This window comes from Amborella trichopoda, chromosome 11, assembly GCF_054954075.1.
Source record: "Amborella trichopoda isolate Santa Cruz 75 chromosome 11, AtrichopodaSantaCruz75HAP2 v2.0, whole genome shotgun sequence".
Taxonomy (NCBI): Eukaryota; Viridiplantae; Streptophyta; class Magnoliopsida; order Amborellales; family Amborellaceae; genus Amborella; species Amborella trichopoda.
Window position 1 is genome coordinate 43,495,641 of NC_142346.1, and position 13,151 is coordinate 43,508,791.

The 13,151-nt window shown below is 35.0% G+C and overlaps 1 protein-coding gene across 2 annotated transcripts; it reads left to right on the forward strand.

The window, feature by feature from the left end:
- The first annotated feature begins 893 nt into the window (after nt 1–893).
- LOC18448319 (alcohol dehydrogenase 1) lies at nt 894–10,395 on the forward strand. 2 transcript variants are annotated; one of them, XM_006858389.4, is made up of 10 exons: nt 894–1,258; nt 1,536–1,672; nt 1,829–1,875; nt 3,395–3,720; nt 3,877–3,959; nt 4,062–4,137; nt 4,255–4,316; nt 4,525–4,620; nt 9,434–9,595; nt 10,034–10,395. In XM_006858389.4, the coding sequence occupies exons 1-10, from the start codon at nt 1,222–1,224 to the stop codon at nt 10,148–10,150; spliced, it is 1,143 nt and encodes a 380-aa protein (XP_006858451.1). In that variant the 5' UTR covers nt 894–1,221; the 3' UTR covers nt 10,151–10,395. The 2 variants fall into 2 exon arrangements, with proteins under 2 accessions (XP_006858451.1, XP_020531712.1); XM_020676053.2 differs by having other exon boundaries at nt 1,070–1,258; nt 1,829–2,772.
- Nucleotides 10,396–13,151: the final 2,756 nt, after the last annotated feature.

Here is a 13,151-nt window from a genome sequence, read left to right on the forward strand (position 1 = left end):
TTGATCATCTTGACATCGAGATGTATGACCATGAAAAATAAAAAGATTTTAAGTCTAAAAAATAATGCATTTTACAACATATTATCTACACTGTCCATTTTCAAGATTTTTATATGTTTATAGATCTATTTGATTTTAACCATTTTTAAAATTTAAAATTTTATAATTAGATATAAAAATAGATTTTTAGATAATCCTAAGAATATTTTACATCAAAATTATATACCATGATAAAATTTGAACGTGCACGTCACCTCTACAGCTACATATGCTTCTGTATGCCAACTGCACCCATATTAGGCTTTTGATGAAAATATCGTTATAAAAACAAAAAGTATAAATATTATAATTTAAATAAGGCTCTAGGAGTGTGGTTTGTATATGGCTGAGGCCCTAAACAATAAAAAATAGCGCACCTTCAAATATTATCGAAATATATTGTTTCAATACTGGAAATTTTGGTGACACCCTCAAAATTTATTTTTATCTCTAATTATAAAATTTAAAACTTTAAAACCAGTGTAGATCTATGAATATTTAAAAATCTTAAAAATTGATGATCGAAAAAATATATTATAAAATACATTTAAAAAAAGATATATTGTTCTCAAAACTTGAAATTCATTATTCTCATATGCATATATCTTGAGATCGAGGTGATCAATATGACCATTTTTTTGAGGATCTTGATATGCGCCCCAATTTGATTGTTTAGGGCCTCACCGTTATAAAAACTTTTCAAAGTGGACCACAGCTGTCCCCTTGGGGTGTCAGTCTTTTGCACTATTAAGCATTAAGAAACCAGGGAGGGCTACATTCGTCATTTCGAAGTTCATGAAACAAGCCAAGCCCCGTGTAAGAATACATGGCAAAACCAGGGAGCAAGCGGTGCTGCGGTGTCAATACAACATCTTCTATTCAAAATGAAAATGTTTACCTTCTCTCTCTAAAATAAATGAAAATGTATAACTTCTCTCTCTAAAGTCTAAAGCGAGAGCTTTTCATCCTCCCATAAATTCCTGAGAAGCCAGAGAGTTCCGAGCATCCAAACTGGAATTAAGAGCACTAGATTACAATTCTCTTTGTTTACGGGCAATTTCATCTGAGAGAGAGAGAGAGAAAGAGAGAGAATTTAGAGAGAGAAAGAGTTTATAGGCAGTTTACAGAGAGATTAAAGAGAGTTGAGAGAGTGTTTGTTCTTCTTCTAATCTTGGAGAGACGATGGCTAGTACTGCAGGTCAAGTGATACGCTGCAAAGGTGATGACAGCTTCCCCTGTTTCTTCTTCCTTCCTTAAGTTCTCTCTCTCTAGTTTTCATGGAAGTTGTTTTGGAGATCATTCATTTTAGTAGAAACCCATTTTGTCTGGACCACATAAGATCATTTCTCGAGCTTCATTTCCACCAAAATTTTGCAGAGATCGTTCATTTTGGGGAAATCCATGTTGTTTTTATGCTATATATTAGGATATTTTTTATCAGAGTGTTTATATCTTAATTTGGGTTTTTCTGATAATCAATTTTTATGGGATTTTAGCTGCTGTTGCATGGGAAGCAGGAAAGCCATTGGTGATAGAAGAGGTTGAGGTTGCTCCACCTCAAGCCATGGAGGTCAGGCTCAAGATCCTCTACACTTCTCTGTGTCACACTGATGTCTATTTCTGGGAGGCCAAGGTATTCATTCATTTATACTTAATCTCTGTTTTGTTTGTTGTTGTACAAATCACATTTTCTCTCTCTTAAGTTGGTTGATTAATGTTCTGATAAGAGATATGAGATTGAAGAATTCAGTGTTTGTTAGTAATGAGGATTTGAGGTTTCTGATTTCAGGGGCAGAAGCCATTGTTTCCTCGTATCTTCGGCCATGAAGCAGGGGGGTGTGTACTTTCTCTCTCTAATCAACTTTTGCATATTTTATTATATGGGATGAAGGTTTTTCGCTTAATCCATGAAAGTTTTTATGCTTTCAATGTTACTTAAAGTTCCCAATTCATGATTAGAAAGGGGTCACTTGTTTTTTTATTATTGTGCTAATGTTTTATTCTTTTTTTGATTGTCTGATTTTGATTTGTCTTAACAAGTATGGATCATGTGGTGCTGATTAATTATGCCTTTTAATTTCTGTACTTTGGATTTTATAGTAGTCACCCATCTTGAGTTTTGTTCTGTTTTTAAGCATTTGGGAAGCAGAGACTTCCAAATATGGGAATGCCCTGGTTTTGGTGGGACCTTGTCTGAGCAAAAAACATTCGACCTTAGATCGCTGATGATCGTCTTGGAATGTTTCGATATTGATTGGAAAACAAATATCACAGAGAAAATTTTACCATGAAGATGGTATAAACACTAGAAAAATGCCTAAATGATAAGGGAAAGTATAGAATGGAACTATTTACCTTTGATACAAAGTAGTCACATTAATCTTGACTATTGGATGTGAAATTGGGTGGCTGCAATTATTCAAGCTCGAAAGTTTTCTTGAATTTTGTGATACATCCAAGCTATCAAATTTCACATGAAGTGGTTGTGAGGAATCGTGACCCCTTGTATCAAAATAAATGAGCTCATTGTAAATTATCCCAAAAGATAAACGTCCTACAAAGAGGTAAGCAGAAAGGGATCAGAAAGGATTATCTCATTCATCCTTAGCTAACCATCTCTTTTCTTTTTTTTCTTCCCCAACCCTTTGCACTACGGTTATATGGCTATGATCAGGGTTTAAAAGAACGGCAATCTGGATTGGAACCGGCGGATTGGGATTGGGAACAGGAATGGTAGGCCACTTTCTGCCAAACTATCGGGAATGGGCCACCCGACCTATTTTTTAAAAAAAAATTTCGTTTTTTTTGTTCTCTTTTTTTTTCTGACCTATTTTTTTAAATTTTTTTTTGTTTTCTTCCTCTATTTCAATTCGGGCTGCCGATTTGCCATACCAAACTGGTTTTCTGGATGGGCAATATGGTTCACGGATTCGTTTTCTTAAACCTTGGCTATGATTTTTCATCTATTTGGATATATTTGGATGCTTTCATCTTAGTGATCAATAACTAGTTTCACCATTTCCTACTCTTCACTTACCCAATTCAATATAATTGTCAGAATAGATTTTTTGATTGATATTTCAAGGTCACTATGATCAAATGTAGTGAGTATCTTTTCATTTTTAATCTGTTAATTTTGGCTCTCTCTCTCTCACCCTCCAAATTAATCTTTTATTCTCGTTCAGCCTGTTACTATGATTTAATCAATTTTTGTTCATTTCTCTCTCTCTCACACACACAGACTCACAGAATGGTAGATAGTATCGGTTAAACCTCTATGTTTGTGTGTTGATTTTATTATTATTCAATTGTATTTCTAATAATTTTTTTGACCTTTCTTTCTCCCTCCTGACAGGGTGGTGGAGAGCGTTGGTGAAGGTGTAACAGAGCTGCAGCCAGGGGACCATGTCCTCCCTGTCTTCACAGGCGAATGTAAGGAATGCGCCCACTGTAAATCAGAGGAGAGCAATATGTGTGAGCTTCTTCGAATCAACACAGATAGAGGAGTGATGCTTAGTGATGGAAAATCTCGATTCTCGATCAATGGAAAACCAATTTATCACTTTGTTGGGACTTCCACTTTCAGTGAATACACAGTTGTCCATGTAGGTTGCGTAGCTAAGATCAATCCTGCTGCTCCCCTTGATAAAGTCTGTATTCTCAGCTGTGGAATTTCAACAGGTTAGTAATAATTTTTTAATTTATTGGGGGTCTTTTGTATTAGTTGTCCATTAATTATTTTGGGTCTTCTCTGTTTTCTCCTTCTTTTGTTATGCTTTCTTGTTGCATGGTTGTGTAATGGACTTGATTGGGTTGATTTGATTTTGTAATGAACAGGTCTCGGTGCCACTCTAAATGTTGCTAAACCACAAAAAGGATCAACGGTGGCCATTTTTGGATTGGGGGCTGTCGGCCTTGCTGTAAGTCCACTTTGCTTGAACAATCTCTCTCTCCCTCTGTTTCATTGTCTCTCTCACTGTTTCATTGTCTGTCTCACTGTGCTTCCATGGTTGCATGTTTAGGCTGCTGAAGGAGCACGAATTGCTGGAGCTTCAAGGATAATTGGGGTTGATGTGAACCCGAGAAGATTCGAAGAAGGTAAACTCTTGAAAGCATGTCCATGATGTTAGAGCCAAGTATATTTTTATTCCATTACAGTACCTTCCCCTGTTTCTATTTGATTTTCTAACCATTTGCTTCTTCTTTTTCTTGTAGCCAAAAGATTTGGTTGCACGGAGTTTGTTAACTCAAAATGCTCTGACAAACCAGTCCAAGAGGTATCTCAAGTCCATTCTTTAATTCCAAATCCTTGTTAAATGTCTATGCACTTTATTTATCTGTTTAGATGTAATTGAGGAAGAATATATTTCTCTAAATGTACCATTAAACTGAGGATTTTGAGTTGTTTGGAGTAGTTTGCTGAATTTGCTATTGTACTCTGAGAATCTGAGTTATTTGAACTGATAATTTTTAGAACCTTTTCAGGTGATTGTCGCGATGACTAAAGGTGGAGTGGACCGTAGTGTCGAATGCACAGGGAACATTGACGCCATGATTTCTGCCTTCGAATGTGTCCATGATGTATGTGTTTTCACCTCCATTCAATTATTTAGGCTCCTTGCGCATCAAAAGTTAGCAGTGTATGGTGTTGTAAGACTAAGGGCTTCGGTCGGGACTCGCTAGGATGCCGAGGCTGAGTAGGGCTTGACAGAAGAGACTCGGCCTGAGTCAACGAAAAATTAATAAACTATTGGGAACCGGCTGAGTCTTGGGACTGAGTGGCTGGGGCTGTAAGCAGGTCGGGTCGGGTATAGGTACACTTCGAGCCAACTAGGTTTAAGTTAGAACTGAACATGACCCAAGCGCAACTTAATTGGACCCGGACCGGACCCGACCTGACCCTAGGTTGGGTATGGCTTTGTAAATAAAAATTAAAAAATTGTTTTATATATTTTATTCTATATAGTTAATATTATTTATATGTAACTTATAGTAATATATACCAACTCGGGTCTACCCCAACCCAATGGGATCCAAGCTCGACCCAGACACCGAGCCAACTCAGATTGGGTCAAGATCAAGTGGACCCAGACGCGACCTGTCAAGTCCATTGTTTGGGTCTAGACACACTCTCTGGTCGACTTATTGGGTCCATGGGTGGAACTGAGCCATTTCCCCACCCCTATCAGCTGCCTTTGGAGTCCAATAATTTATAATACTGATATTCTTGAGATGTGACGGTCAAAATATATATACATCTCTTGATAGTACAAATTTACAGTGGCGGATTTTTACAAAATAACAAAAGAAAGTTTAAGCACAACTACAATATCTTCCAGAGTTGATCCTGACGAGCACTCAAAATGAAACCGCAGTTTTTATGAAAAAATGTTTACCATAATTTGATGAGTTTGGCTACTCAGTAAGTAATCATCATAATCTTAAAAATAATCATGGTTGAAATATATCAATATTTTAAAAAACAAGATCTATTAACAGAAATGCATTAACAGTTTCACTTTCAAAAATGCATTATTAAATACAATCCGAATAATTGAAATGCATATAGCATTTTAACGCCAGTGTATAATTCAAAGGATTTTTCAAATTACCCTACTGGCATCCCAAGTAGGTAACTTATATACCCCATCAGCGTCCTGATGGGTCCACTTAATCTCTATCGGCGTCTCAGATAGGTCCACTTAATTTCGACAGGTCTATTTATATCTCACCGGTGTACCGGATGAGTCCATTTAATCCTTACCGGCGTATCGGATAGGTCCATTTATACCTCACCGGCGAATCGGATGAGTCCACTTGCATACTTAAAGTATTTCAAAATCTCTTTAAACATTTGAAAGCAGCAATATCATGTATTCAACATATCATTGAAATTATTAATATGAATTTCATTGAAACCATTACTAACAGCCACTTTCAATAACATCTCAAAAATAATCAGTCAAATATTTTGGACTCAAAGTTAGAAAGGTAGGAGTTCGTAAAGACATTCTAGCATAATTGCCAATCTAATATGTATAGAAAAATTCTTATAAAAATTCAAGAATACGGAATTATCACAATTTATGGGATGTCAATTTGTAATTAAATATTTCACAGACAATGCTATAATTAATTGTAAAAATATCAGTTTTCAAATAATAAGGCAGTCATTGTACATGAATTTTAGAATATCTAAATATTCAAAAACAGTAGAAAGAAATATTACAATTTTACTAAAAGCATAAATATCATATTTATTTCTAATAATTTTACAATATTTAAAATTTTGTAACAATAGATAAGAAAAATAAATAAATTTATTTTTTTAAGAATTTACAGCATTTAAGATTTCTAATATAGATAAAATATTACAATTTTATTAAAAAGATTATTTTTCAAAATAATGAGGTCGCTTACTCATAAAATTTATCGCGTTTAAAATTCATCATAATAAGCAGAAGTAATTATTTCATTTCATTTTAAAAAGAACGGATTATTTTTCAAGATAATGAAGTCACTTATCTAAAATATTTGAGAGGGAGTTTTGATAAAAATTCGGTTAAAGAGATAAAAAGCTCACTACGTTTCGACTAGAGAGAGAGATCCCAAAAACTTTCTAAGGTAGGAGTCTTCGCCTTTCCTATTTAAATTTTTAAGATACCTTATTATTTTATTAAGTTACACCTCATACGTGAGGTGTAACAATTATATTACACCTGATCGTTTAAAGCTCACGTCTACTAAAGGACGTGGCAAGGCAGCAAAAGCTTAAACCAAAAGCTTTTGAAAGTAGTGATGATCTTTAAGAAGTCGACTTGGGAACGACAAGGAGAGATATTGAATTTGAAGAAGGTGATCGAGTTTTCATAAAAATCTCACCAATAAGAAGCATTATGAGATCGACAAGAAAGGAAAGCTGAGCTTACGCTATATCGGATTATTTGAAATCTTGAAGAGAATCGGATGTGTCGTTTATAGACATGCTTTACCACCCCAATTGACAAACGTCCATATTGTTTTCCATGTATCATCACTATGAAAATATCAGCTCGACCCATTCCATATCTTGAAATATGAACCTTTACCGATCAGGAAGGACCTATCATTCATTGAGCAGTCAATTTTGATACTGAATACAAGGGTATAAGTGTTGCGCCACAAGGAGATTCTTTTGGTCCGTATATTATGGCAATCCCATTCAAGAGAGGAGTCGATTTGGGAACGGGAAGACGATATCAAAGAAAAATATCCATATCTTTTTCAATAATCAGGTACACAAATTTAAAAGACTAAATTTCTTCAAGGGGGAAGAATGTAATAATCCTAAAAGTTTAAAATAAAATAAAATAAAATAAAATAAAATAAAATAAAAGTAATTTTTTATAAGTGATGGTCCATATGAGCATGATGGTCTTTAAGGATCATCACTACTTTCAAAAGCTTTTGGTTTAAGTTTTTGCTGCTTTGCCACGTCCTTTAATGGACGTGGGCTTTAAACGTTCAGGTGTAATATAATTGTTACACCTCATGTACGAGATATAACTTAATAAGATAAAATAATAAGGTGTCTTAAGAATTTAAATAGGAGAGGCGAGGACTCACTCAAGAAATTTTTGAGATCTTTCTCTCTCTAATCGAAACGCAGTGAGCGCTTTCTTACTCTAGCCGATTTTTTATCGGAAGCTCCCTCTCAAATATTTTAGGTAAGTGGCATTAGCATCTTGAAAAATAATCCGTTCTTTTTAAAAATGAAATGAAATAATTACTTCTGTTTATTATCATGAATTTTAGGCGCGATAAATTTTATACGCAAGCGACCTCATTATTTTGAAAAATAATCTTTTTAATAAAATTGTGATATTTTATCTATGTTAAAAATCTTAAATGCTGTAAATTTTTAGAAATAAATTTATTTATCTTTCTTGTCTATTGTTAGAAAATTTTAGATATTGTAAAATTATTAGAGGTAAATGTGATATTTTTGTTTTTAATAAAATTGTGAGATTTTTTTTTACTGTTTTTGAATATTTAGACATTGTAAATTTCATGTGCAAATGACTGCCTTATTATTTGAAAACTGATATTTTTGCAATTGAATATAGCATTATTTGTGAAATGTTTATTTGCGAATTGACATTCCGTAAATTGTGATAATTCTGTATTCTTGAATTTCTATTAGAGTTTTTCTATACATATTAGATTGGCAATTATGCTAGAATGTCTTTACAAACTGCTTTCTTTTTAAATTTGAGCTCAAAATATTTGACTGGTTATTTTTGAAATGTTATTGAAAGTGATTGTTAAATGCTTTCAATGAAATTCATATTAATAATTTCACTGATATGTTGAGTACATGATATTGATGCTTTCGAATGTTTAAAGAGATTTAGAAATACTTTAAGTATGCAAGTGGATTCATCCGGTTCGTCGGTGAGGTATAAGTGGACCTATCCGGTACGTCGGTAGGGATTAAGTGGACTTATCTGGTATGCCGGTGAGGTATAAGTGGATCTGCAGGGATTAAGTAGACTTATCTGGGACGCCGATAGGGATTAAGTGGACCCATCAGGACGTTGATGGGGTATATAGGTGGCCTACTTGGGACGCCAGTAGGGTGAGGTATAAGTGGACCTATCCGGTACGCCGGTAGGGATTAAGTGGACTCATCTGGTATGCCGGTGAGGTATAAGTGGATCTGCAGGGATTAAGTGGACCTATCTGGGACGCCGTTAGGGATTGAGTGGACCCATCAGGACGTTGATGGGGTATATAGGTGGCCTACTTGGGACGTCAGTAGGGTAATTTGTGAAATCTTTTGAATTATGTACTGCCATTAAAATGTTATATGCATTTCAATTATTCGGATTATACTTAATTATGCATTTTTTAAAGTGAAACTGTTAATACATTTTTGTTAATAAATCTCTTTTTTTAAAATATTAATATCTTTCAACCATGATTATTTTTAAGATTATGATGATCACTTACTGAGTAGCCAAACTCATCAAATTATGGTAAACATTTTTCAGGATAACTGCAATTTCATTTTGAGTGCACGTCAGGATCAACTCTGGAAGATATTGTAGTTGTGCTTAAACTTTTTTTTGTTACTTTGTAAGAATTCTCCACTGTGAATTTGTCCTATCAAAAGATGTATATATGTTTTGATTGTCACATCTCAAGAATATCAGTATTGTAAATTCTTGGGGCGTGACAGGTCCAAATCCGAGTCGGTCTCTCTCCAAGTTCTCATTCGCTGGCCATGTATATATGCACATATATTTATGCATGTACATATTTATGTATCTGGGTGTGTGAGAGAAATTTTGGTGCTTTGCATTATGACATACAGAGACTTTTATGGGTATTATTATTTTATTCTTGTTATTAGGGATGGGGTGTTGCTGTGCTGGTTGGTGTGCCTAACAAGGATGCAGAGTTCAGGACGCACCCCATGAACTTTCTCAATGAAAGGACACTCAAAGGAACTTTCTTTGGCAATTATAAGCCACGCTCTGATCTTCCCTCTGTTGTCGACAAATACATGAAGAAGGTATTGCTGCATGTTTAACCATGAGAGAGAGAGAAGCTATTTCCATATTCCTGATTGAACTGTTTATTATCTTCTCAATGGTGTATAAAGGAGATTTTGATTAATGAAGATTGGTATTAACTAAGAAATTGGTGGCACGCATATTCATATGTGTCGCCACCTGAAAGTCCATTTTAGAGATGGATTTTGGAACTAAAATATTACAGGGTGATAATCTCGACCACCACGAGCATGACTTAGAAAAGAAAAAATGAAAACTGGAATGTAAACCTCAAAAATTGGTTATTTTAGAAGAATCTGAATGAAAGTTTATTTTTTAAATTTATGGTTATGGTGGTCGAGATAATCACCAAATTTTAGCTTCAAAATCAAGATACCTCACTTGAATAGGGTGCATAAACATGCTTATTAACTGATTGGTGATAACTAATGATGCAGGAACTTGAACTGGAGAAATTCATTACACATTCACTCTCATTTTCAGAGATCAACAAGGCTTTTGAATACATGCTCAATGGGGACAGCCTTCGCTGCATCATTCATATGGAAGGCTGATTTCAGAGGATTCCACATGATCAAGATAAATAGAGAATAATAAATAAGGTGCCTTTTCTGCTGGTGGTGCTGATTCCACAAAAAGGCTCCATTTCCATAGTATTTTGTCCGTCTTTGTTTTTGTTTTCGGGGACAGCTCTTTGCGATGGCGTTTTCACTGTAAATAAGAAGTGGTTCTGCTTCGTAGTGTTGTGTATTTTGCACGTGTTTACTGTGAGTTTCATAGTAGGGCTTGATTTCTAAAAGTCTCTCCCCTTTCCATTTGAGATTGTAAATTAGGGGATTATTTATTTTGGATAGAAGGAGGTCATTTTTTTTTAGCATTAGATGTTATCACCAATCGAGTCACAAAGTGTTTTTTAAACATTTGAAAAATTTTGTTTTGGACTTTGTGCTTGACACATCTTCAACCATCTGATTTTAAATCTAATGCATAATGATGATTATGATATTTTATATTAAAAAATAATATTATATTTTATATTAAAAAATAATATTATATTTTATATTAAAAAATAATATTATATTTTATATTAAAAAATAATATTATGAAACCATTTATTTTTATTTAAGGGGGGTCGCGATCATCATTGATTGTAGGATTTGAAGTTGGGTAGTTAAAGATGTATTATTGTTTAGATACAAAGTTCATAACAAAATTTGTTGAATGTTGTAAGTTATAACGTATTTTTATCTATTGAGTTTCATAGTTAATGAATTTTGACCTCGTATAAAAATAAATAGTCTTATGCTCTACAATCCTTAAAAATAACTTCTTCTTGTATATTTTTTTTTTAAAAAAAATTCTTAAATAACTCACTCCAAAGTTTACATTGAAGGTAACAAGTTAGGGTGGGGTTTGGTGTGTCAGCCATGATTCGAATGCGTTATGGATTTTGGACCTAACGTTTTCACATATGGATAATCTTTTAACATTTTTACATATGGATAATCTTGACCAGAATCTTCCAGCTTTTTGAACTTTAAAACCATGGATTCAGAGTGGAAATACATATGGAGAGGTTCGTGATGTTTTCATATTCAAAGTCGTCGTCTTTTAGAACCTCGAAATCAGGATTTTGAGGGGGAAATGCATGTAGTAGAGAGATTCAAAATGGTACTGCATTTAAATTGGAATTTTTTTTGGGATAATTTAGTGGGGATGACGGGTCCTGCCAGTTTTTTCGAAATTAGAAATTACTTTTTTGAAAATTAGAAATTAGTTTTTTGAAAAAAAAAAATTTATTTGTTTATTCATTAGCTTTGATTTGACATGGTAGGCCTGGCCCGGCCTGGTCAAGACAGGGCGCATGGAGACAAGTTCTGGGCTAGGGCAGGCCTGGCGCACTGCTCATTGTCAGCCATATTTGAAATTCTGTTATGTAAAAGTGTACAAATTTAAACCTCAAAAGTGTGTATTATACCATACCATACCATACCTAACGTAACCTATGGCTGGCCATGAGGCTAAAAAAGAAGGGCCTGGAGTTAAGCTAGGGTTAGACTACAGCCCAGCCCTAGGACCAACTGGGTTGGGCTAGGCGAAGGGGCGGGTGGCCCGGTTTAGCCCATCATTGATCTCTTTTTACTTGGTTTTATTTTTTTCAATTTGTTTTTTCCTCAGCCCAGCCTTTTCTTTTCTTGGTTCAAATTTTTTTCATTTGTTTTTTTGCCCGGACGGGTCCAAGCAAGGCTAAGGCCCCGGTTTGGGTTAGGGCCAAGTTGGCCCTAGTCTGGCCCTTTTAAGGAAAAGGTTGGGCCAAGGTCAGGGCAGGCTCCGTTGCCATGCTTGACCTTACCCAACAATCCTTATAATCTTACCCAACAATTATTATAAATAGAGCAATAATTTCATGCAACCGCTATAGAGTAATATCATGCATCAATGATCTTCTTCCATGTTAGCCTCACGCCAGTTTACTACCTCTTTGCTTCTTATCTCCATATTTTATTCTAAAATTATAGTCTCCAAGGTGGGGGCCAAGAACACTGAAGCTTTGGGCGTTCATTTGCAGACGCTTCCACAGGGAAACAGTTGAGAAGAATAGTACATCTGATAAAATCTCAAATAAAGCGTGCATATACTGGAATTTACCAGTTTTTTTTCGGGATTTACCGGGATTATGTATATATAGTATTTTTTGTGTATTTGTATTAAGCATGCCCACTGTCCGAATATTATTCATACAATATGGCCACATTTAATCTTGACCATCAGATGTGCAATTATATGGCTACATTTATTTCATTGATCAAATTTAAATTTCAAACAATATTTTTTGGAACTTTCGGAAACACCCAAGCCACGTGATTTTACATGCTGTGATATAAAAAATAAATGATCCTGTACAATTCCATTTTATATCTGTCCTCAGAGAGCCAAAAATGCAGGGGGGAGAGAGAGAGAGTAGTAACACAGTCACATAAAAACCAAGGATCTCAATCTATAAAATCCGATCGGTCAAAACTTATTTCCCATTCTTCTCTGCAAGAGAGAGAGGGAGAGATTTTTACGAGAGAGATTTTTATAAGAGAGAGAGACGAGAAGCAGAGGTGAAATATGGGCAGTTCATCTCCACGCTTTCTAACCTCCTCTCCTTCAAACCTTCACAGGGATTGCAGCCACTAGCTGAGGTGGGGGAAACTCTCTGACCCCATAAACAACTAAAAAACCCCATCTTTTCACAGTAAGAAGCCTTCCTTTTTCTCGCTTTCTTCTGAAACTCTCACAAATGGTGTGAATTTGTGAATGGGTTTTCTTTGTTTATATAGTGGCAGGAGAAGGCTCAGTAACTTTCTATGGAAAGAAGGAAGCTTCCTGGTTGCTTCCTTGAAACTACTTGGTGTACTTCTAGAGAGAGAAACACTGAACTGCTAATTTGAGAAATCGTTTAGAGAGATAATTAGACAAATGCTAATTTTAGAAAGAGAGAGACGGCCGGATAAGATTGGGGGACGCGGGGACGCGTTAACGTTACCTTTTCAACGACCTCCTCGTTTT